Below are 22,954 nucleotides of genomic sequence, written 5' to 3'. Positions count from 1 at the left end.
AGCCTTCTGACTTTACTCAGCAAAGGGTTCTCTGGTTCCAGGGACCCACCAAAATGTTCGTGCTTTAGCCATTAGATCAATCATTTCCCTTCCTACTCAACAGCCACAATGGTAAAATTGACATTTTGCTGTATCAACAGCAGGAAAAAATATCCAACATTTCCCTTCAAGGTAGTTTAATAAAAAGGGTTGAATAGTCAGATTTTCACAGAACTAGAGAAAAAGAATTGTGCCCCCCAAATCGGCTTATTTGTTCATACACCACATACCTATATATTCAAACTCCCTTAACAAAATTTTTCCATATGCCTATCTCCTAAAGACGCACAGTCCCTGAAAAATACAAAAATTATTAGCAATCATCATTAAAGAAATGTGTAGACATCCTACAAAAGATCAAGATGACTAGAAAAGCTTCTCTACATTATTAAGGAACTCTCATGGGGTCACTTTTATAATTGGAGCTTGAAGACGCTAGAACTCAGGTCTACTGAATACCTGGTCCAGTGCTTTATCCATGCCTCTTCTTCTTGGGCTTCAGTTTCTTTCATCTTTATAAAGGGGGGGGAGGTGACGCGAGGTGACACCATTGCCCACAACTCTACAACCCAATGGTTCTAACTATCTAAGGAGCATTCACAGCTTAGGGGACATTATTAGGACCCCTCTCAAGCCAAAGAATGTTGGAAGTGGCGTTTCCTTCAAGAGAAACAAATTACCATTGATTAATACGCCCCCTATTTCCCCCCCTCACACTTTCTTCCCAACTACAAGGAATAACCAAATACAATATGGTAATGTGGGGACAAAGGCAATGCCTTAGTGGAATGCTGGATCCAGCAAGATCCAAGCAATAAATTTTATGGAATCTTACCATCCTCTCTCATCACAAAGTCCTTTATGATAACACTCAAGTAAACCCATCTGGTTGAGTTAATAATTAGTTTAAATCTGTTACAAGTTAATGGTGCACAGACAAGTCATTCCGGGTACATCATGATACAGCGAATTTGTGATACAATTTACAGATAATATTTTGCACAGCCTTTCATTTTTCTCTATTTCCTACTCTGATTAGAAAACAAAGTCATTAAAGAACAAGCAGGACCTTCAAATAAGACATATATACCTATTGGCTGATTTCAAAGGAAAAAAAAAAAACATTCTCAGGAATCCCATAGGGTTTCAGAAGGACCTCTCTCAAAGGCTGAGACAGATCCCAGGCCATTTCCATATTTTGACCTTCCTGTTGTACTATAAGATAAAGAAATGCTAAAATGTGTAGCATATTTATTTAATACAAAAATACTATGCTATTCATCGGATAGTTTCAGAATGTTCAATGCACACTCATTCGTAGTGTACTTACTATAAACAGTGTAGTAATGAGACAAGGGATGGAAGTTTTCAAACGGACATTGTATTTCAATTCAACCAGAGCACAAAACTGTATGTATAAGCTCACTGGGAGTTGTTCTGTAAATATCAAACCTGGAGCCAAATGATCTTCCAGCCCATGTTCCTGGGATCCTGTCCCTTGGGTAAGATCCTAGAGTTCACTTAAAGGTCTGTTATGTGCCCATTGCCTCTCGATATCCATTACACCAAAAAAAGCACAAATATGGACACTCTATGTGGAAGCTATGTATATGTGTATCTATACAAAGATCATCCCCCTCTCCGAACACATACATTGAAATTTAGCAAAATCTGACTAGTGAGGCTGGAATCATCAAAATGCAATGGGGGTGAAAATGAGCTAATGATTCATATGTTCTGATGGAAATGAAAACAGAGAGGGCTGAGGCCAGAGTTGGGGGGAGGGGCAGGTAGAGAATGGATCCCTCAGGGAAAGAGAAGCTCTGAGTGAGCTCTGGGGGAATCTACCAACATATCAGGCACCCAGGAAGAACAGAGCACAGTGGTTGTTCTCAACCCTGACTGCATATTGAAGAATATTGATGCCCAGACCCCACCTAAGGCCAGTTTAAGATCAGTAAAGGCTCCCAGGTGACTAGAATGTGTAGCCAGGGAATGAGAACCACTGAGTCAAGAGGGCTGAGGATCAGGAAAAGAAAGGGCCAAGTAAGAACAGCTCCAGTAATCAGGATTTGGGTGACTGTAAGGAAACAGAGCCAGTTTGTTCTAGAACAGATCTGGGATGGGAGTGGGATAGGGTAAGAGGTGTCCAGAGATAGATCTCTTGCTTACTTACCAACAGAGTGTAAGGACACAGCCCTGGAGAGGGAAGGACATTCAGATGATTGAAGCTATGGCAAGCTAAATTCAGACAGCATTCTCCTCCGCATTGGGCTGCATGATGTCTCCATCTCCTAGCATGGTACGTATGTAAACATTTCCTTCTCTTATCACGTAGTAGAGAACAGGTCACAGCTCTGCCAGAAACTGTCTGACGGCCTTCCTATCCCCTCAGAGAAAATCTGCTTACTTTGCTTGGCCCGCAAAGACCTGCAGCCTCGCTCAAAGTGTGGTCCTCGGGCCAGTGGCAGCAGCGGGTAAGAACCACAAGAGCTTATTAGAACTACAGAACCTCGGTGCCCATCTTGGACTTACTAAATCAGAATCTGCATTTTAACAAGATCCCCAAGAGACTTCCATGCACATTAAAATGTGAGAAGCACCAATCTATAGGATCGACCTCCCCAGCCCATCTGCTACCCGACTCCGCATCATTGGTCTTCCTACTCTTCCTTCAACGTATCAGGCTCTCTCCTGTCCAGGGCCTTTGCACTGGCTGGGTCCTCTACCAGAATGGGTTTCCCCCAGATAAGTGTAAGGCTCATTTCTTCACCTCACCTTCTCCAGCTCCTTACTCATGTCACCTTCTCCATGAAAACTTCCCTAGCCATGGGCAGACATTCCCCCTTCCCTGCTTTCTGTCCACAGCACTTGCTACCAACAGACATACTTGTGCTTTTCTTTTCAACTGCTTATCAACAATCTCCCTGGGGTAGATTGCAAAATATGGCCACATTCTTTGCATCTCTTCCTATGAAGGAGTGAAGTTTATGTCTCCACCTCTTGAAGCTGGGCTTGGTCAACGTGGCTTGTTTTGACCTTGGGAATGGTAGTACAGAAGAGACAGGCAGAAATTTGCAAAGGGCTCACGCTGGAAGGATTCCTCTCTCTGGCTGCTGGGGTACCTACTTGTCCCAACAGGAAGAAGCAGCCCAAGCCAGCCTGGGATGGATAATGGGAGGCACACGGCCAGTCACCCCCACAATCCAAGCCAGCAGCCAGCACCAGCCGCTAGGAACATGAGTGAAGGCATCCAAGACAAACGGGGCCCTGGCTGACCCACCAGTTGCCTGAAGAACCGACCGGTCCATTCACAGCCTCCCAGCAATAATGAGTATTTGTTCTGAGCCACTGGGTTTGGGGTGATTTGTTTCGAAGCACGCCGGTACACTCCTCCTAGGAGCATTTAAATTCCCAGAAGTAGAGATTTTTGTGCCCAGCTGCATCTCCAAGGCTTAGCAGAGTACTTAGCATAGTGAGGATATTCTGAAATATTTGCAGTGAATGTCAAAAGACAGACTGATGGCAAAGGGAACAATGACAAGTGAAGGAAGTAAATGTCCGGGATGGCTTCCATTGATGAGAGATTAGAAGGCAGGAGAAGAAGGACCTTCTGGGTTCATGACAACCTTGGTCTCTTCCGAGGTGGCGTGAACTAAGTAAGATTCTGACTACTTCAGTAACAGACTATTTGAACAAAAATAAAAAAAAAAAAAATTTCACATGTTCACATGCAGCGTTTCAAATTTATTCAAGATAGTTCTAGTGTCATGGTGCTTAACTTGTCTGAGACCGCACAACCATGTGACCTTTAGAATATTTTTCACATTATGCAGCACTTACTCTCCTCGTTGTAAGTTATTCTGATTTTTAACAGCTCGCAAATCAGCGAACCAAATCACTGCATGTTGCTTCAATTCTGTCTTGCCAAAGAAGAAAAATCTGCTGCTTTGGATTCGTTTCAACAGTTGGAAAATTCAGGCCATAACATTTTAAATCTCAGATGTTCCCCGCTGTGTCCACATCACATAAATCAGTAAGCGCACAGATATCACGTGTGTGAAGCCAGTTCTCTAACAACTAAGGCATCCCGGCCAGAGGAACGGGGTGGCAAATTTAAGTGGACTCTGCAGCAGTGGGTGTCAGAATTCTGAGAGCACAGTGTGGCCCTCCGAGAAGGCAGAAGCAAGCTCAACTGGCCAGCAGAAAGCACGTTCCCTATTAAACAATCATTCGCGGTACAAAGGTAGCACGTTGTTTTCATTTCACGGGGAAAGATAAAAGACAAACTGCAATACGCTAAGTTTCTATCTTCTTGGAAAAGACCAAACCTTCCATTTTCTAAAAGAGGCTTCCAGGTCCTGAACAGGGACATCTGAACCCACAGAACGAGTTTCACCCAGAGACCTGGCGAGGCCAGACAGAAGCAACTTGGTGCAGTTAAGCTCTGGAACCTTTAGGGTTTCCTTCAGGAAATGCAAATCTCTAAGCAACAGAACTGCATACATACATTTGGAAAGATACACATTTGGAAATACCTAAGAGCTGGCTTCTGACTTTTTTTTTTTTTTTGAACCCATCTAATTATCACTTGCAGAATGAAGAAAACGTAGACGAGACCACTGAGGTCTTCCTAGTAAGTCACAGGGTTCTTATCCAGAGTATCACTTTATCTTTTCTTCCTCCTTCCATCACATACATTAGCCTATGCTGTGTGCAAGGCTAAGGAGAAAAGCTGTTGTATTTTTGCCTTAGTTGGAATGGGCAAGGTTCCACGGCAGGGAACAAATGAACCCATGCATCTCAGTGACTTAAAAACAACAAAGTCTTGGTTCTAGTTCATATTACATGTCCATCATGCTCTGGCTGGAAGTGCTGTTCATCAGATCCCATAAGGCCCCTGGCTAATGGTGCATCCACCACCTGGAGCTTTGCAGATCACAGCAAATCACACACACGCTGTTGAAGAAGGGACACATGTCACTTCTGCTCACATTTTCAACATTTCGATGTTGGCTGATGGAGGTTACATGCCCCGCCCCCCTTGACACCAAAAATAGGGAAGTACAATCCTATCACACAGCTAGGAGGAGAGCCAGAAATATTCAGTGGAACATACTCATGTCTGCTGCAGTTTTGATTTATCCTCCAACTTTATTTACTCATAGCCATTTATCCATTTCAGAATATTTTTCTAAGGGTGTTTTAACGGTAGAGTGCACTCTTCTAGGCGCCATATGCAAAACAAAGATGAACCAGAAAAAAAATCCTGTCTTTAAGGAGATGGCTATCTAGCATGTGCACACACGCACACACATACATACACTGAATACAACCTAAATATGTCAAACGCCAGGGAAAAGCAGCACACAAATTTCAATGAGAGTTTAAAGGAAGGAGGTTTTTGCCACAGGCAGTTTAACTCTAGGAGATACCATCTGAGAAGGGCTTTGCAGAATGAGCCCTGCACATGAGGATGTCCAGGCAGCAGGAATGACATGAGTCGGGGAAGAAAGGTAGGGCACGGCAGTTCATGTGCAAAGAATGGCAAAGTGTTTAGGTTGAATTATGTTTCGAATAGGGGAGGAGGAGAAGGAAGAAGAAGAAGAAGAGGAAGAAGTAGTCTTTTTGACCAGATTGGGTGCTGAGAAAATGTGGCAAGCTTTGAAGGAGAAGACAATGGGGGCAGGGTAGGACTGGTGCAATAGTCCAAACAAGAAGTAACAAGGGGCTTAGCTACAGAAGACCATCCCAATTGAGAGGAGAGAAGAGTGCTACCCTAGAACTGTATACAGCTTGAGAACACCGCACTTTCCCATTTCCCTTTCATCTGACCCAGAAAATACAACTCACCTTTCCCTCTGTCTAGGTCTGAAGGACTGGTCATTTGAGGCTTAGATCTGATCAAAGTGAAAAGGTCAGATAGGGAGACCCATCTCGATTGAGAGACTGGCTTCTGGCCATGTCACCCAAACAAGAGAGCATTCCTTTTATAATGGAGTTAATTCCCAATGGACATTTGCTCTATTTGTCTTGAGTTTACTTCCTATCTCCAAGGATATTTCTGAAGCCACTCCTTAAGGACTAAGCCGAAGGGCTTAATTTTATGTCTGTTTGTCCCAGAGCCTGCAATCTCTCCTTTCGTGCCAATTTAACTCCTGCGTTTCAGTCCTTCAAAATGGCCAATCCAGGTGAACCCTGCCACGAGCCTTTGACCATCACAAGATTCTACTGCTTCCATTATCCTGAGTTTTAGGATGTTCATAAGCACCAAACCTGCTTATTTTTGCTACGGCCCGCTGATTCCACACAAACAGTAAAATTTGCCTGCGATCTGAAAACAACTCTTAACAACTGACCCATTTTTTTCACTGAGGGAACTTTCTGCGCTGTTCTCACTGCTCCAACAGACACAGGACTTCCACTGACCGCCCCCCCCCCCGGGAAGATGAGCACAGGTGGCGGGGTCCTTGGGGTTCCCTGGGTTCCATGAGAAGTGGTCGTAGGATGACCTGAGACTTAGCTCTGCGTGGACAAAGTCACACTGTGTACTCTGTGACTCTCACACCAAGAATTTGCATGGAAGTCAAAGTCAGAAGGAATGACCTGGCTGGTGATGCCCAGGTCTGAAACCCTTAAAGATAAGGGTTAGGCTAGTTCCCAGGAAGCCCGGGACTTTAGAATCCACACTCAAATGACTCATCAATTCTAGATCACTGCTCTTTACCCATACATACTCCTTTATAGAATATACCATACACTGTTAGCCATCTTTATTGACTGGATAGAATTCTTTTGTAATTTTTCTCCAGTGCTTAGACTGTTCTCTTTATATACATTGCATGTCTATAAAATACTTCAGGATTCAACTGATATTTAATGATTATTTATATAGAATGAGGCCATCTGAGATGCTACAGAATAATAATTAAATCCCCCAAAGGAGGGGGAAAAAAAAAAAAGAAAAACTAACTAAATTTCCTAGGAGAATTTTGGGCAAACTATATCTACATTTTACCTATACTTTCAGAGCAAGGCATAGCAAAGAGGTGACACCGAGATGTGCCTTCAACTGGGCCTGGGGCACCTGGGTGGGGCACCTGGTGGCTCAGTCGGTTAAGCGTCTGCCCTTAGCTCAGGTTGCGATCCCAGGTCCTGGGATCGAGTCCCACATCGGGCTCTCTGCTCAGCGGGGATTCTGCTTCTCCCTCTCCCAGCTGCTTTGCCTATTTGTGTTTGCTTTCTCTCTCTCTCTCTGACAAATAAATAAATAAAATCTTAAAGAAGAAGAAGAAGAAGAGGAGCTAGGATTTCCAGAACAGCAAGGAGGTCAGGTGAATATCCAAGTGGAAAGATCGGCACAGACACAGGAAAGCACTGAGCATAATACCTGGGGAACAATGGGAAGTCCAGTTTGTCTGTGTTCAGGGACAGAACAGGAAAGATGATAGAAAAAGTATGTCAGGGAAAGTGGGTAGAGGCCTTTAAAAGCCCAGAGAAGAAATCTGTGTGAACACAGTAGGAAATGGGAGCTACTGGTGGCTTCTCAATGGGGACACGGCAGCACCAGAATAAGCTTTAAGATCATTCTCTCTAACCTCAAGCTCAACCAACTAGACTATTGACACCAGCAGCTTTCTGTTCCTCGGGAGCATTGGCCCTGGCGGTCTCCTCTGCATGGACATGACCCCCAACCCAGACCTCCATGTAGCTGGCTCCTTCTTAATATTCAGGTCTCTGCCTCAAGTGTTTCCTCCTCAGTGAGCCTCCCTGACCAGCCCGGTCTATAGAACGCCTCACCTCCCTTACCATTGTGTTTTGCTTTCCAACAACACTCATCATAATTGATATTATTCTATTCATTTCATTACTGGCGTAAAGCTTGTCTCCCCCCACTGTCATATAAGCTCCATGTGAGCAGATATTATCCATGACAAATACAGGGGCACCGTGCCTATTGGAATGGAAGATAAACAATATGTACTCTGTGACTATTTTTAACAGCTGAATTGAGACCTACTTCCCATACTATACATTTCACCTATTTAAAATAAACTATTTAAATAGTTTAAACATTTAAATATAAATGTTTTTATATTTCTACAGAGTTGTGTGAAAATGACCACAATTCATTTTAGAACATTTTTTTTCTCACCCCCAAAAGAAACCCATACCCCTTACCCTATTCCTGTCAACCCTTCCAGCCCGATGTGATTAATCTACCTTCCATCTCTCTGGATTTGCCGATTCGGGACATTTCATAAAAACAGAACCATACTATCTGTGGCCTTTTATGACCGGCTCTTTTCACTTAGCATAGTGTTTTCAAGGTTCATCCATATTATAGCAAGGATCAGTACCTCAGTCATTTTTATTGCAAAATAAAATTGTTGATTTTGTTTATCAATTCATCAGTTGAGAGAATTTGGGTTGTTTCCACTTTTTGGAGTTTTTGCGTGAACAAAGGTTTTCACTTCTTTTGGGTACATAGCTAGGAGTGGAATTGCTGGCTCATATGGTAACGCTATGTTTGACATTTTGAGGAACTGCTAGAGTGTTTTCCAACAGTGATTGTACCATTTTACGATTCTACCGGCAACGTATGAGGGTTCCAATGGCTTCACATCCTTGCCCACACTCATGATTATCTGTCTTTTTGATTACAGCCATCCAAGTGAGTGTGACCTAGTACCTCACTGTGGTTTTGATTGGCATTTATTTCCCTGATGTTATACAGAGTTTTAGGTGCTTATTGCCCATTTATATATCTTCTTGGAAGAAATGTCCATTCAGATCCTTTATGCCTATTTTTAATTGGGCTATTTGTCCACTGAGTGCATCTTCTGGATCTAACTCTCTTATCAAGTATGGTTTGCAAATATTTTCTCCCATTGGGTGGTTTGCCTTTTCACTTTCTCGGTCGTGTCCTTCAATAACTATTTTTTAAATAAAGCCATGAATAAAACCAACCCTTTAAGACAGAGAAAGTCCCCGACCAGCTCAAACGTGTGTGGCAAATTAGTGGCAGGGCGGGACCTAGAGGGGAATGCAAGTCACCTGTCTTCTGTCTTGAGTTTGGTTACTGGTTCTCAGAGCATTGTCCAACCAGCCCAGAAGCAATGACATGTCCCTACGATAATTCAAAGAATGTAGCATTTGGCAAATTGGCTCGGGAGCACTAACCAAATAGAAAGATGCCCCACCGTTTAAAAAAAAGAAAAAAGAAAAGAAACAAAGAAAACAGCGTTCGCGGGGAGCTGGGCTGTAATAAATCCTAAGTGGCCTACAATTTACTTTTCTCTTGAAAAACTCTGAAATTGATGAATGGGGTTGCACACACACAGGAAAAAAAATAGGTATTAGTTAAGTGCAAGTAAGTACAATAGGCCCAGGATTGAGTATGCAGTAAACTTCTAAACTTATAGTTCTGGATATCTGCTTACAAGATTAAAGACCCTGGAAGGGTCTCCCCCTGCACTGCATTCAAACTAGTGAGCACTGCCCAGTTTTATTTTGGTTGAGAAACATCAACTAGTGAAAACAAGGTACAAGCCTGGGAACAGTGACATGGAGGGAACCGGGATATTTTTACAGCTGGAAGAGCTTCTCAGAGTAGAGAAATACCAGACCTTAAGTACTTATTACAAAAATATCAGACCTTGGATACTTAGTACAAATATATATATATATACACACATATACATACATACGTGTGTATATATATATATGTGTGTGTGTATATATATATGTATATATATATATACATATATATATATATATATATATGGAAAGGCAGCAGGGAGGGACTTGCTTTTAATAAATCTTAACCAGTTCCAATGCTGGTATGGGACCCACACTGTAATTTTCCCAAGACAGAGTTAACCTCTTAGATAATGCACAGATTTAAATAGAAATTTAATGCTTCCTTTGTGATGTTAACCCTAAATTAACAATCAGATTACATAGGAATGCAAACAAGATTAAGCTAATATACATAGAGCAATCTAAAAATATTATATATTAAATAGAGAGCAATCTATAAATAATTTTTAAAACACATATTTAAAAATATATGTCTATTCCTATAGGGCACTAAAGTTTGGACTAAGAATAAATTAAAGACATGTTCAGAACACAGCTTCATTATACTCTATAAATTAAAAGGGCAGAATACATGACATGTGAATAAATTACAGGTATAATTATTTATTATAATGGAAGTGGGTTACATGACAACTTAAGGTAGAGGCAAACATAAAATGTAACAAAGTATATACCATTTTAAAATCATCCTTAAATATTATTTCTGGTTTCACATTCTCTGTTTACACTCTTCCCTCTATAGTCAGTGTTCAATGCAATCTTCAGTTTTAAAATCAAATACAGGAAGACACATTTGGGAGTTGAAAGCAATCACCCAGGTGTCTGTCTTTTATCCCTTAAGTTGATACAGGATGTCCAGTGCAAATAAGAGTACACAGATGGGTAAAGGAGACATAATACCTAAATGTATCCAAGGAGAATCGCAGTGTGAGTCAAACGTCATGTTTCCCTGCCTCGTGAGTGTGCCGGCACGATGACTTGGAATCCTCATCTTATGCAAACTGATAAGCCTTCTAATATCCCAGCCTCACACTCTCTTGACTCTGTCTAACCCACTGGCCTTCACCAGTTCTCTACCTGATCAGCTCACCAGCATGTCTACTCTGGAACCTTGTCATGAGGCAGAACAGCTCTAATTTGGAGCTTACCAAAACACACACACACACACACACACACACACACACAGGCACCCTCTGGGATGCCTCCATCCCATGTTTTCACTTCTGCTACTGCGGTCTAACTGGCCCTCCATTTTGATTTTGTACTCACAGCTCCTGCACCCGCCCCATTCCTTTGACTCACCATGCCTATTTTGGCCCCTCTACCCTCCTCAAAGCCTAGACACTGTGCTGTGTCCTTTCAGAGGTACTCCCCCTCCTATTCAAGAGTCACTGGATGCCATCCTCCCCCACCCTTCCGCCCCTCCCCCCACCCACAGCTTCCCACCCATCTCTTCCCTTCTCTCTCACCCTGGCGAAAGCTAACTCCCTGTTTTGCCCTGTTCTAATCTCAGGTTTCTGAGCCTTAGTGACAGAAGCACAAAACAATACGAACTGCTTCATCTGTTCCCTCATTAATAGTCAACCACTACTTTCTGAGTGATAACTCAGTACAAGCAGCAAATACTCTCATTGCTATTTGGCTATTCGGCTGTTCTTTTCACAGTCATTCATCACCGATTTTTTATTTTTTTTAAAGATTTTATTTATTTATTTGAGAGAGAATGAGAGAGAGCACATGAGAGGGGGGAGGGTCAGAGGGAGAAGCAGACTCCCCGCCGAGCAGGGAGCCCGATGCGGGACTCGATGCGGGACTCCAGGATCATGACCTGAGCCAAAGGCAGTCATTTAACCAACTGAGCCACCCAGGCGCCCCTGATTTTTTTTTTTTTTTTTTTTAATTTGAGTCTAGCTGAGACATGATGTTACATTGGTTTCAGGGGCACACCGTAGGGATCTGACTAGTCTCCATGTTAGTCTGTGCTCACCACAGGTGTAGCTACGTCGGTCGCGCGCTGGGTCTGCTTTTTGTTTGTTTATTCACTGGTGTTTTTTTTTTTAATTTCATATATGAGGGAATCATACGGTATTTGTCTTCCTCAGCTGGACTGATTTCACTTAGCATGATACCCTTCTGCGTCCATCCCCATTGTCACAAATAGCACGATCTCATCCTTTTTTATGGCTTCTTATCAGAATTTCCTTAACATGTGTCAAACCACTGGAGCGCCTGGACACCAATTTCACCCAGCTCTCCCCAGTCTCTGCAGGTGTCCTTCACCTCAGAAGTGACTCATGAGATCGAGCTATTTGACACATACGTTCCTTTCCCCCTCACCTTGAACTCCCCTGCATCTCCACTCACCCTTCATTCCTCTTTAGTCTCAAGGAACCAGGGAGTGCTCTTCTTGCCTTCCAAACCTATTTCTCTCCATGTAACGCTTCCTATCCCAAGTGCACACCGTGCTAGGTGCTGAGGACACAAACAAGATAGAGGCATGGCTCTGGTTCCCAGCTAGTGAAAAGATGTGCAATCACACACTCACACACACACACGCACACACAAATACGCATACAATTAGGGTAACCACATCATTTCTCTTCCAAACTCCCAGACATGTCTGAAAGGAAAAGAGGATATTAAAAAATACTTAATGGAGGTAACGCATAAGCCAGGACTATCCCAGGCAAAATAGGATGTATAGTCACACTAATTATAACATAGTAGGATACCTTCAATTATGCAGCCATTAAAATTTGTCTAAAATTATTTAGCAACCCTGGAAAAGGCTCACTAAAGTGCAAACAACAGGACGAAACTGTATATAGAAACTGAGCATCACTTGGTTAAAAATAAAAAACAAGCTATAATAACGGACACCTACTGAGAATGTCGTACGTGCCAGGCACTATTGCTAATCCTCTCACTGATTCTGTGAGGGAAATACTGTTGGAGCTTCTTCACACGGAGAGCTTAAGACGCTTGCCAGCTCAGAAGGAGCAGTGTTAGGATTCAAACCCTTTTGGTTCTAGACCTGCAATCCTAGCTACCGCAGGGCATCCATGAGACTCAGAGGGCAAGAACATAGGGAGGTAGGTAAATGTGTAATAAGAACCTTCTGTACTCATTTCCTCTCCTGTCCCACATCCCCGAGTTCCCCCTCATTATTCAACCAAGCTCTGGCACCAAGATTGCAGTTAACCTCTTCATCATCAAATCTTTATGCCACGTTTCAGTTCTCATATGCCAGATTCTCTCTACAGCTCTTCTCACTCATGTACACCCGAGAAAGGGAACACCCGTTCTCGTGGCTTCCAGGCTCTACCTTCAGGGCCTCCATGACCCTCAACAGTCCCTTTATCCCTTCACCCCTAAGTGGAGAGATTCCCATAAAGCCCTATCCTCAGCCCCCTCCACCCTCCACTCTTCATTCTACATCCCTTAGCAATCCTATTCAATCTGCGTGCCCTCCTCTAGAGCAACAACATGAAGCCTGAACCTATCCTTTTGTTCTCAAAGCGCTCCAGCAGACTGCCCTGATTCCATAAATGAGTCCACCATCCTCCTGGTCCCGTGGCCATAAACTTGATACTTACCTTCACCTTCACCCTCCTCCTCATCCTCCACCTCCACTTAGTCCCCGAGCCATACTGAATCCACCTCTGCAAGAATCCAAAGCTGTTCTCTTCCCATTGTCTCAGCTTCTATTTCATTACCACTGACCTTTGCCAACACAAGAGCCTCTCTGCCTCCTCCAGCTCCTTACACTGAGGCCAGCAGATTCCTCCCAGGCGAACCATACTGTGCAGCCTGTGACCCCATTCGTATCTGTCCTGCACTGAATGACAGTTATGAGTAAAAATGTCCTACCTCCTGGAAAGCAGAGAATGTCTCATGCATTACTTGTTGGACTCTCATGTTGGTTGAGTCAGTAGGTTTTGCCTCTTCTCAGGGAACTTCAACATAACTCTTTATCTTACATGATGAACTTGAAACTCCCTAGCCTAAGCATTTAAAGCCTTGTATAACCCAATCTGTAGGAGAAAGTTTTCATGTCCCGCATCTGCTTTCCCTCATTCCCCAGCTACAGCACCCCCTTCTCCCTTGGGGGAACTGTCCCTCCCATCAATGGTCAATGTCTCCCTCACTTCAAGGGTGAACATGTGACCCAAGGTGACTCACCCACATGTGGCCATCCCCGTGGACAAAGTCAGTGGCCTATGAGTAGAGAGATGACCCTATCAGGAAGACAGTCACTGGAGTCTTTTTCACTGGTTAATTTCAACAGCAGGTAAGGGAGGTACTAAGAATTGTAGGAGCTTTGCTGTCTTGGGGAAAGGGCCTGTGTGAGAATAAAGCTCATACAGGGAAACAGAGAAATCCCTGACATTAGCACTACCTCTGGACTTGCAGCTGGACGGACTCACAATCGCCTTTTAAAAACTCTTGGATCTAGAAGTGTTGCAGAAATCAGAATTCATCAGATGAGAAACATACAACAGGGTCCATACTGGAGTGTATTATATACACCTCCACCGGCCTCAAGGACACCATCCTCGTAATCAAACTCATTAATGTATTTCTGCAACAACAACAAAAAATTAATGCCCTAATTAGTGCCAGTTTAGGTCAGGATAGGTTGTGCCATGAAGAAAGTACACATCAGGTAAGGCCTGTTTGCACCAAGGGTTCAGCTTCTGTTTTCAGAACCACACCTAAAGGCATGCAGATCTGTTTAAACCAACAGTCCCTGTTTTCTTATCTGATTGTTTATTAGTTTTATTTCAGCAGTAGGAGATTGGGTTTTCAACACCTGCACCTAGAAGAGTCCCATCTGTATGCCTATATTCCTGTATTTCAATTTTATTTTCCATTACTCCTCCATGCGTATTCACATCTGAGTCAAATGCAAAAGGATAGCATAGGGAATATAGTCAATAATATTGTAACGTCGTATGCTGACAGTTGGTGGCCACACTTATCAGGGTGAGCACTGAGTCATGTATAGAATTGTTGAATCAATATGTTGTACATCTGAAACTACTATAACAGTGTATGTTACTTATACTTCAATAAAAAAAAAAAGACCGTGTTTTGACTCTTTTGCATCCTTCATGCTGTCTATGCTTTATAAACAAAGCTGCCCGACCTAGAAATGGGGAACCTCAGCTGGTTGATTTTCTTGTCTGTTCTCCCAGCCCTTTACCTCTGTCCATGGCTCTCAGGGAAAAAGTATAGCTATCACTGTCCTCTAAAGGGAGGATCAGGAACGACACTGACTCCATCCCCTTTTAGCCGCCACTAGATCCCCAGGGGCAAGCACGAGAATCTAGAAAATCACAAGTCACTCCACTTACAGAAACATGCCTCAACCATGGCATTCTCTTATTTTCCTTCGAGCAGCCTTTGCATCTCCTTGGAGCCCCTGTAGATCATGTGATGCTTCCTAGTCTTATTTTCTTTATATATTCGTGTTCATCATTAGGCACTTGATTTCTCAGCAACCCCGAAAGGTGGCTCGAGCAGGTATTAGGGTCCCCTCTTTGAAAAATGAGGCAATGAGGGTTGAGTTGGCTAATGAGAGAAAAAGCCCTCAAATGTGCTGACTCCCACTCTTGTTTTCTTCTTGATCTCATTTCCCTGCAGGGATTAACCCACAGTGAAGAGTTTATTGGCACTGATTGTCCTTTCTTGCTACCTTTAGATGTAGACATCTAATCTGTTGAAACTCGGAAGAATACTGCATGAGCAATTTCACTCATGATATGCATATTTAACTTTGGTAAAAATAAAAATTAACAGATATATACATATGGATATACACACGTCCGTATATCTGCATACTATCTTCTCGCATGCATGAAGGTCTATAAGCATTCATTTTTCCCATCCGGGAAGCCAGAGCCTTCTCATCCCACCTGAATTAGCCAAGCGATAAAGTCCCAAGGCACAGCGATGCCTAGAGATACTTCAGCCTTGGGGAAAACCCAGACACTGCTTCAAATCACTAGAACAGACAAGACAAATACCCCTCCCTGCCCAGGGGATGTTTCTGGGTCAGGACTCCCTCCCTTAACCAAAGAGTCAGACATCGCTGGCCATTTTCCCAGCACGCTACCCTGCTTCTCTGGCTGACCTTTAAGGTTAAGACCTCTGGATAGAAGCTCATGAAAGACAGTGATAAGGCAAATTCAGCTGCCTTTGGGTACACAAAAATGCAGTTTTTCATTTCCAATAGACCCCAAAAATCCCAATGGCCACATGCAAGCCATTCCTGGCCTATGAGGTTAATGCAACAAAGGCCAGTATCATCAGGCCAAGCTCTCCGAATTGCTTTTTTTTTTTTTTTTCCAGTAAAGGTTCTCCTGCTCATGAGAACGAGGCATGTGAGAGCTGCTAACGGAGGTCAGCGCTGAGGTTCTTGGGCGTGAAGAGCTGTCCTATGCAAAGCCAGATGGACTCCCACATCAATTTCTTTTGCTATTTACAATGTGCCTAAAAATTCAACTAGGGGAGCACAGTCCACTCCCATTCTGCCCCGCAGGCTGGCCACGTCCCTACTTGCAATGCCATCCATCCGTGCCCAGAACCCACTGGCCACTGTTTATCAACATTTCAATCATCTCAAGTTACCCGCAGGTCAGAATTAATCAGCAGAGTGGGAGGCCTTCGGCAGATCTCTGAACAAAGTTCTTCCTGCTAAAGATCTCTGGGAAATGCTGCTTTTAACTTTCCTCATACATACTACATTCAGAATTAAAATGTAAATTCAAATATGATCTCACGTAAGATGGTAAGATGCTTTCTAAAATAATCAGTAAGATGCTTTCTAAAATAATCAGTCTTCAGATATTTTTTTTCCCTGTCTTCCATCTCTCGTGAGCTTATCCTATAATATTTAATGGGCTACAACAAGGATCAACCAGGGAGGAAGGCACCACCAAGAGAAATCAGCCAGAATTGTTTAGAGTCCAACAGAAACTATTTTTAAAGTATTTTATATTGTTAGTTGAAATGGAAAACCATTTTCCTTGTCTACAAAGCTCTGATTTAGCTCTTTTTACTCAGCCATTGAAAATTTATTTTCCTGATCTTCACATTTTGCATCTCCCATTTAAAACAATGTCTTCCTTTCTCCCTATCTAAATAAAGTTTGAGCCTCCCTTATTTCAGATTCAGATTCAACAAACCTTTCGCTGAAAGCCTAACTATGTGCTGAGCAATGCAGAGTCAACTCAGCCTATTATCTAGAGATTTATCATTTTACAGATGGAGGAGTAGGGGCTCCATTAAGTTCACTGACTTTCCTGCTTTCAAAGACCTTGCAAGGGGCATCCCTGGAGTTTCCAAGTCTCTGCTTCCAATGGGAACTCCAGGTAAAATACTTCCCCAATATTGCTTGCATCTGGCTTTATCCTTCCGGAATCTTGCTCAAGATAAGTTACATGGTTTGAGGAGAGCTTTTTGCTACTGGTAATCTCAGCCTGGGATCCAGGATTGTATGCAATTCACAGAAGGATAAATACAGCTCTTGCACATTGCAAACAACCTTCACAAGGGACCTTCTCCCTGAATTCAAATAACCAGAAATTAAGCCCCCTGGTTTGTAGAGTTAGTCCAAACAAAGGTTCACAATTAACATGATGTCAGGTCTTCATTCCTTTCTGTCATTGCTCCCCTCTGACCACTACTCTGTTAGTTCAAAGAGTCAGAGCACCCGATTGGGAGGGGGCACCAAGGCCTCCCTTCCATCTGCGTGAGGCCAACAGGCAGGGCATACCGGAGCCTAGGAGGGCTGGTAGTCAAGGGTTGCAGGGGAAGAAAGACAGGGAATTCTAGAGCGGGCACTCGTACCAAGCAAGACGTGATACACACCAACATGACGACAACTACTACTACTGATGATGGTATCATTTCAGATTTTCAAGGCATAGCCATTCACAAATACTAACATTATGCAGAAAACCTACCAAAACATAATGCTATCTCTGTAGCCAATAGCAAGATAAGCCTCATTCTTCTTCCCTTCCAGGAAGTCGAGCATGCCCTCCTTGCCTGTTTGCTCGCTTGCTCTCATGTAACTCTGCATATCCTATTTTTCATGAACACGAGAGGCACACCTATTCTTTTTCTGTAGAAAGCTCGAGGCCAGACATTTTACCTCTGGTGGTTCTCAGTGCTAAGATGCTACAGAAAGCATCACACGGAAATTCTGAGTAGTCAGAGCTGTACCTTTATGGTGGTGAAAAATTCACTACCTTATCCCCCCGAAAAGATTACACTCAAGATGTCAGACCCACCACGAAGATAATGAATGACATCAGTCGCAATAAGAGATCTCAGTTCCAATTTGTGACCCATGAGGTGGGACCCCAAGCTCAAATGGGTAAAACCAGGAGAACATTCCAGAGACGTTCGCAAATGAGTCAATGGAACCCTGACTGGTTTACTGATGGAAAGAAAGAACAAGAGGATGCCTTAAGTGTTAAAAGGTCAGAGCAGTAAAGGAAGAATAAGATATACGTTTGGCCCTTAGAGTGCATCGACAGAGCATGTGTGAACTCAATTTACCAGCCCAAAGACTTAGCGTAGGGTTACTCCCCTTTGATCTACAGAGCAAACACCTCACACTGTAAGACTCACTGACAGTTCAAGGGGTCCTCCGTAACCTTTGAAAGCACTAAATTTCTTCACTGGCATTGTAAAAACCACAATAGCATTTGGGGTCATCCGCACGGAAAGTTTCTTTGCGTTACTTTTTAGATGAAAAGCCACGGCTCATCATTAGAAGGCCCCCTGTAAACAGAGTCAGGTGAAGTCACAGGACCCTGCAGTGTCTGCTTGTTCAAAGTGGGCTCAGGGACAGAATCTCCTCCCTCACTCTGCCAGGTTCTGCAATATCTAAGTTCTATTTAATGAGTTCGTTAAGAAACAGGTATTTCTGCCCTTGTGAATCATGAAGCTTCTTAGAGTCAAGAAGTCCAGGTCTGTTTGAACTAAGAATCTGTGAATTAATACTGAATGTTTGCTTCCAGTCTACGAGCCACTAAATCAGAATTCAGGGAATTGGGGCTGTTACTTTGTGCCTCCTTCCTTCTATGGGATGGGGGGATACCCTAAGAGGCGGGATTCATGCAGGAGGAGGCCGGGGCCAGAGAGTCCTAGGTTTGAACCATGGTTGTGCCACCGTCCAGCTGAGTGATCCTGTGCGGGTCAACTTCTCCAGGGTCTTGGCTTTCCAATTTGCTGAACGTGGGGGAATAGCCACCCAAAATGGTCATTTCGCAGATTACAAAAACAAACAAAAAAACCGTGTATGATCAAGAACTTATTTTACAATTACGTCTCCTATATGGGAGATGCTCCCTGTTAGCTGAACTTGAGAGATGCATCTCTAGAAAGATTATTAACATTCATTGTTAGGGTTCCCAGTTACGTTTCAGGGTCACACCAGCAACCAACTTTAAGCTCATGTAAAAGGAGGAAGAGACTGTTTTCTTCTGATGAAATAAGAAGCTAGTAGAATCCTAACAAACCATCAGAATGGGACTCTCCTGAAGATGACAGGCATTCAGGCAACAAAATCTGGCTGATTTCCCTTCCGTCCTTCTGGGTGTGAATGTTAGATGCAGACCTTGCTCTGTGTGTGTGTGTGTGTGTGCATGTGTGTGTTCTGGGTGTGTATGTTAGATGCAGACCTTGCTGTGTGTGTGTGTGTTCTGCGTGTGTATGTTAGATGCAGACCTTGCTCTGTGTGTGTGTGTGTGTGTGTAGGGGGCGTGGCGGGGGTGGATAAAGACCTTGCCCCTTGCCCTGGTTTCACCCTCCACGGGACTGGCTTCTCGGGGACACATCCTCCCTCTGGACCCGCAAAGCCCCAAACCTCAGGCTCCAGCTCCTTTGAACCCCCCAGAGCTCCCTGTCTCCCTCCAGCGCCGCAGCCCGCAGGAAGCTGAGGGTCCCAGCGCTCCGGGGCTCTCCTTCCTGGACGTGGAGCGCGATGGCATCAGAAAGTGTCTGTACTCTCTTGGACCCGGCTGCACCAGCAGCACCTTCCTCTCCCTTCACCCCTGCAGAGCACGCAGGGCACGTGCATCCGGAGCAGTCCCCAAAGCTGGTCGGCTGCGAAGGTGCCCTATCACCCTCGCCTCTCACCCCCCCCACGCTCCACCCCACCCCCCTCCCCCCGCTCCCGGCAGAGTCAGGCCAGGGTCTGGCCAGAGCCCCCTCCTCCAGCCAGGCCTGAAGAAGTGAGTGAAACGGGTGTGAGTACGGAGTTGCGGGGGGTGGGGAATGATCGGGTCACTTTCTGGGGCCCGTGTACGCAACCCTCTCCACTCCCATTTCTTGCAGGAAGGAGAGCGAGGAAACCAACACCGTTTAGCTCAGAAGCACCTCCAAATCTGTTGCGCTTCCAATCATCCCCATATCACCATTTAATTCATTGTTCCCCAGCCGGGCAGTTCTGCCGGAAGCCCGGGAGCGGCACCCCGCAAAAACCCCGCGCCCGGCTGCCAGTCCAACTCTCACCCCACGGCGCCGCCTCTGGGCCCCGCAGGTCCCTATGCGCGGGGAGGCTTGCAGTTCTCCCAGAGCAGAACCCAGTCAGCGGGGCTCGGAAGTTTCCCACCTTCTTTTTCTACCCGGCTCCGAGAGCCCCCCACGCGGATCCCAGGAGAGAGACGAGGCAGCCGGGAGGTCTCTCCCCAGATCTGCGCTCACGCCGGGTCCGGCCCTCTCTTCCCGTCCCTCCGCCTCCCTCCTCTCGTCCAGCTCCAGTCCCCGCGCCTCCTGCGCCTCCAGCGCCCAGCGGTTCTCTCCCCCAAGAGGAGCAAACTACTTTCTGGACTAAATTCAGGTCCGAGCAGGAAAGGCTTTCCCTTCCTCGCCTTCTCCTTACCCTGGCTCTCAGAAACCGCAAGGAGCGCCCTCACCCTCCCCTAACCCCCAAAAGAGCTCGGGCTACCAGTGCTCCGGTCGGGTCTGAAACCACCACGGGTGTATGCATACTCCGGATTTTTCCAGAGACCCTACCTGTCCCTCGTGGCTTGCAAAACAAACAAAAAAACAAAAAAACCACGAGTAGACAAAACCAACCCCGGTAACTTTGGGGAGTGTGTGCGTGTGTGTGTGTGTGTGTGTATGTGTGTGTGTATGAAAGAGAAAAAATCGCTCAAGAGTTAGGGCAACAGCTGCAAGAGCACATCTGGAAGAGGGGAGAGGGAGTTGACAAGGAGGGGGCAAGAAGCGCGAGGTCGCGGGGGCCTCCCCCTGCCCCGGCAGCTTCAGGGCCAAGGACTGGGCCAGCCTGTCGTTACCTGTCCCATGTTGATGAATCCGTACTTGCTGGCGATGCGGTTGGCCTCTGGGAAGCCGCCGGCGATTTTGACCGCCCAGTGGTTGGTGTAGACTCGCGTCCGGCACACGGGGAGCAGGCAGCCCCCGAGCAGCGCCAGCACGCACAGCAGGTCCAGGCGTCCCGGGCAGCAGCAGCGGCTCCCCCAGCCCATGGCCCCGGCGCCTCTCTGCCTCCCTCGCTCGCTCGCTGACTCCGCGCACGAGCGGCGCGCACAACTAACTTCTCCGGGCCTGGGCCGCCCCGGCGCGCAGCCCCCCGGCCGCCGCGGCGCGCAGCCCTGGGCGATCCGCAGGAGGCGGCGAGCCCCGGCTGGGAGCAAATGGCGAGCCTCGCGCCGGCTCCTAGACCATCCCTGGGGCTGCGGGGACCTGTGCTCCCTGCCCTCCGGCCCGCAGGGCGATCGGCGGGGGCTCCCCGGCTCGGGCGCAGGAGGCGGCGGAGTGGGGCGGGCTCCCTCCTGCAGTTGCGTCTCGCCGGCTCGGCTCCCGACTCTCCGACTCGCCCTCGCTCCTCCCCGGGCCCCGGAGCGCGGCGGAGGCGGCGGTGCAGACAGCGGCCGGGCGCCCCCTCTGCTGGCCCGGGCTCCGAGCGCTCGCTAGCTTGCTCCCTGCGCTCCCTCCGGCTCCGAGCAGCGCGCGGGGAGTGTGAGTGGCAATGGCAGCAGCGCCTGCTCTGCATAAATGACTCCCCCGCCCCCCCAACACCCCTCCTCTCCCACAGCCCCCTCCTCCTCTCCCTCCTCCGCCCGCCGGAGCGCGGCCGCAGCCAGGCACCAACCAGGTCCTAGCGCCGCCGGGTTCTCCGGGCTGTAACCTCCTAGGGTCCCGGGCGGCAAGAGCGAGTCTTTCCAAAGGGCTGGGAGCAGAGCTCCCGGCGTCGCGGCTCTGCCCCCTTCTCTTCCTTTCCTCCTTGGATTCGAATCAACTTACCGCCCCCTTCCCGAAAGACTAAGGAGATCTACACGTTGGTGCGAGTCAAGCGCCCCGAAGATTCATTCATCCTAGCTCTGAACCTCCTTAAACAACGAAGTATTTAGGAAGGTCACTTGCGTGTCAATTGCCGAACAAATAACCCCGAGATTTTCATTTCGTTAATTCTTCATGCTTTTCAGCAACTGTTTATTTTACACACTCGGCTCCCGGGAGAAGCTACCACACAGGACCGTAGGGCGCATCGACTCTTAAAAGCCAACCACGGTGGCTCCAAAGCCAAGTCTGTTGCCTGCTGACTTTCGAAATCAGTGCATCTGATACGAGGCAACGCCACGGGAGAGTAAAATTCCAGTCGCAGAATTGAGCAAAGATGTTTCTATGAATATTTGGTATGAAAGGAGATGGAGACGTTGGGCCAAGGGAATAACTTCATTCATTCGTTCCACTGAGTCTGATGAGGGCGGCTTTTTCTCCACCAAGGGAAAAGTTTTCCAACTTGTCCAAGCGCGGCCCTGTTAACAGTGAGAGACTTCAATATAAAAAGGACCACAGAGGAAGTTCAGATGAAATACGGGCCTGCGCCGGCTTCATTACCGTCTCCAGCGCTGTGACTGCAGTGGGCAGGAGTGAGCTTGGATTAACCCCGTTTCTGCTGAACAACCTCCCTCCCTCTTTTGGTGGCATAGGATGATTTCTCCTGAAAAGAAAATGTATCCTTTATGTAAATAACTCCACTGGCCTCTGAAATATTTACCATACCCCTAACCCCCACCGGCCCCTTTTTTTCCCCTCCTTTGCCCAGCCCCTCTGATCTTTCTTCTTAAGCATTGATTGGTTAAATGTATCTGAGATTAATTAACCTATCACATCTCTAGCTTTGGGTAATGATTCTTTTATCTGCCTAGGGCTTCACTTTTCTCCCTTCTTCCCTCAGCTGAACCATATCTGCAAACTCAAAATTCGTAAATTTAAAGTTCATAAAATTCAAAAAGTGAAATTGGTAACTCATGAAGTTACCGCT

The 22,954-nt window shown here is 45.9% G+C and overlaps 1 protein-coding gene across 1 annotated transcript in view; it reads right to left on the bottom strand.

Moving 5' to 3' along the window:
- PCSK5 (proprotein convertase subtilisin/kexin type 5) overlaps nt 1-21,653 on the bottom strand; it is a 440,253-nt gene extending 418,600 nt beyond the window's left edge. Inside the window, exon 1 of the mRNA XM_081804067.1 lies at nt 20,961-21,653. Within this exon, the coding sequence (XP_081660193.1) occupies nt 20,961-21,152 (192 nt within the window). The 5' untranslated portion in view covers nt 21,153-21,653. The remainder of the gene's footprint in view (nt 1-20,960) is intronic.
- Between the last annotated feature and the right edge of the window lie 1,301 nt (nt 21,654-22,954).

Source organism: Leptonychotes weddellii, chromosome 14 (assembly GCF_054177405.1).
Source record: "Leptonychotes weddellii isolate Sample4059 chromosome 14, ASM5417740v2, whole genome shotgun sequence".
Lineage (NCBI taxonomy): Eukaryota > Metazoa > Chordata > Mammalia > Carnivora > Phocidae > Leptonychotes > Leptonychotes weddellii.
This window is presented reverse-complemented; position numbering and strand designations above follow the sequence as displayed.